The sequence below is a fragment of the Clarias gariepinus genome, chromosome 2 (genome assembly GCF_024256425.1).
Source record: "Clarias gariepinus isolate MV-2021 ecotype Netherlands chromosome 2, CGAR_prim_01v2, whole genome shotgun sequence".
In the NCBI taxonomy this organism is placed as follows: Eukaryota; Metazoa; Chordata; class Actinopteri; order Siluriformes; family Clariidae; genus Clarias; species Clarias gariepinus.
In genome coordinates this window covers 3,298,383-3,300,982 of record NC_071101.1, presented here as the reverse complement: position 1 = coordinate 3,300,982, position 2,600 = coordinate 3,298,383, and the positions used below count along the sequence as shown (strand labels likewise).

Here is a 2,600-nt window from a genome sequence, read left to right as displayed (position 1 = left end):
TTTCCGGCACGTATCTGTGCCACTTTGGTTTTAAGAGTTTTTTAATAAAAAAAATGGATGAAGGAACATTGAGAAACCCCTAGAAGGGCATTTAAGGTTTAAACCCCATGTAGGGGTGTAAATTCAGGTAAAATTCGAGCAGGGGCAGTGTAGTTTCTGTCCTCATATCTCAGAATGAAAAGTTTAGCCCTATGTTCCTCTTGCAGTAAAACTTAAATGTTTTTTTTAAGATTTAAATGTTATTCTACTTCATAACTACATCAATCTGCGAACTATTACAATAAGTATTTTTAATGAAAAATGCATCGTCTTTATTTAATTTATCGTTAAACTTAAAGGCATGCATTGTTCTCTAAGCAAGTTAGTACATGTTTGCACTTGCAGTCGTCTCCCCACCCTGTTTTTATGTGATAAGGTAATTAAACTTAGATTTGGAACGAGGAGCCAAGGATTATGAGGATTAACCCTCTCTCCTCCAAACCAGTGTGCATAGTGAAATTACAGCACTGCTGCGTAGTGTTTTATATCTGATGTCAATTCAGGAATTACCTGTTTTTATTATTATTTTTATTTATTTTACTATTTTTTCCATAAGTCCATTGAAATTATTGTCCTGCATCAATCTGCAGGTCTCTTTTACTTATTACTATTGTAATTAAATATAGTACTAGGTGGCAGACATACACAAGTCATCAATATTCAAGTAAAAGTACAAGTACTTGCCTAAAAAATGTACTCCGCTACAGGTAGATCTACCACTTTAAATATTTTTACATGTGTTTGTTGTAGTAAATCTGCGCACACTGGAGGAACCATGGCCAACTTTACTTACATCTGCATCGTGTTGATTAGCATCTGTGTGTGTAAGTCACCTTCCTTTTTTTTTCTTTCATGCGACCAATAAGTACTGTATAATGCTGCTAAAAAAAGGTGACTGTCCAGTTTAATCTAGATTTCAATCTTGTCATTTCAGATACACATTCTGCAGTACGTCAGGTCAGTGTATCTGGCACGGTGGGTTCTACAGTTGTCCTCCCATGTGAACTGACAAGTGTAGACCCCAATGAACCGGAAATTAAATGGGACTTTGCTTCATATCAGTATGTGTTTGAGAGATGGGGTGTACAATCCTCTCAGGGTAAGGGATATGAGGGTCGTGTGGACGTTCCTGTGGAGGAGCTGCGTAAGGGGAACTGTTCACTGGTGTTACACAATTTGAGAAAGGAGGATGCCGGAGTCTACACCAGCTACAACGCAACAAGATACAGAGGGACGTCTAATTATATGACCTCGGCAGAGCTCCACAATAACAATGTTACACTTTCAGTCTCTGGTGAAGGTGAGTCACGAGACATAATAACCATTAAAAAAAACACCTGAAAACAAAGCTGGACATGTTGAAGTGTTGGACCAATGATAAATAATAAGGACTAGTTTAGTGAAAATATCCCAGTTTTCCAGACCCAGTGTGTTTCTGCACTACACAGCTCATTATGGAGCACTGCATGGAAGTGGAATTTTATGACAGGTTGAGGAGATAAAATGTTTTAGTTTGCTCCGGCAGTAGGCTCTGAGCCACCTCAGCCGCGATCTCTATACCCAGATGTGCGTACTCACAGTGTAAGTTACACTCATCTCCATAAGTATTAGGACAGTGACACTAATTGTGTATAGTTGTGCCGTTTTTCAAAGCAAGCAAGACTAATCAAGACAATTATGAAGATAATTCCGGACTCGTGGAGTTCACTTCCACTATAGATGTGTGCTGTTTAGTCACTCATCCAAATAAAAAAGATCAGTTAAAAAATATACTGAAGTCTCAGAATTGTCCTGATGTTCAACTGTAACTAAAACTCATTTCTGTCTCTCTGCAGTAATGAAGAGTCCTCACCCACTGGTCCTGGTCCTGTCCCTCGTCTCATGTTTACTCGTCCAGCTCTTCTGTGGAGAAACATGAGTGTGACCTACAGCTGTGTACAGGACTGTGTGTTTCAATCACACACAGTAAACTACACACTGCAGCTTTTACACACTTTCCTGTCAGAACTCAGCATTAGTGAGACTGGACTTTCCTTTCAGGACTGAACTTGAACAGGATTTTGTTCTGGAGAAAATGTCTAAAGTCTTGGTATATTGTGTGTGTGTGTGTGTGTGTGTGTGTGTGTGTGTGTGTGTGTGTGTGTGTGGAATGGAGAAGCATTTGGGGGTTGGAGTGGTTGCAGGAGAAATGAGTCGCCTCACAAATTTCAGTGAATCAGTCCACAAGCAATTATAGAAAATAACTGTCCTGTAAAACTGTCACAGCTGAGTTCACAGTCCAATACAGAATGAGACAAAATGGCGTCCAGGACTCCCCTTGCGATTAAAAGACAACAGTGCTATATTTTGATTAATTTCCTTAGGTGCAATTATGGTTGTTAGCCACATGATGGCTGTGTGGGGAAAGGGGACAGATTTAGTCAATGGGTTATATTGTATATTTGTGTCAAAAGGTGTATAAGATGACTTACGAATGTGCTCCCGGAACAGAAATAGTTCGTAAGTTGGGGACTCCTTGTATATAATTTAAAAGATTTCTATGTTCCGCTGTTCTGAGCTGC

At 39.4% G+C, this 2,600-nt stretch overlaps 1 protein-coding gene across 1 annotated transcript; it reads left to right on the top strand.

Moving 5' to 3' along the window:
- Positions 1-914: 914 nt before the first annotated feature.
- LOC128511165 (CD276 antigen homolog) lies at positions 915-2,059 on the top strand. The gene is made up of 3 exons (XM_053483859.1): positions 915-930; positions 974-1,339; positions 1,875-2,059. Exons 1-3 carry the CDS (start codon positions 915-917, stop codon positions 1,955-1,957), a joined length of 465 nt encoding a protein of 154 aa, XP_053339834.1. The 3' UTR covers positions 1,958-2,059.
- The last annotated feature ends 541 nt before the right edge of the window (positions 2,060-2,600 follow it).

Coding starts and splice junctions, on each gene's coding strand:
- LOC128511165 (XM_053483859.1), top strand. Junction 1,340..1,874: donor ACTTTCAGTCTCTGGTGAAG/GTGAGTCACGAG, acceptor GTCTCTCTGCAG/TAATGAAGAGTCCTCACCCA.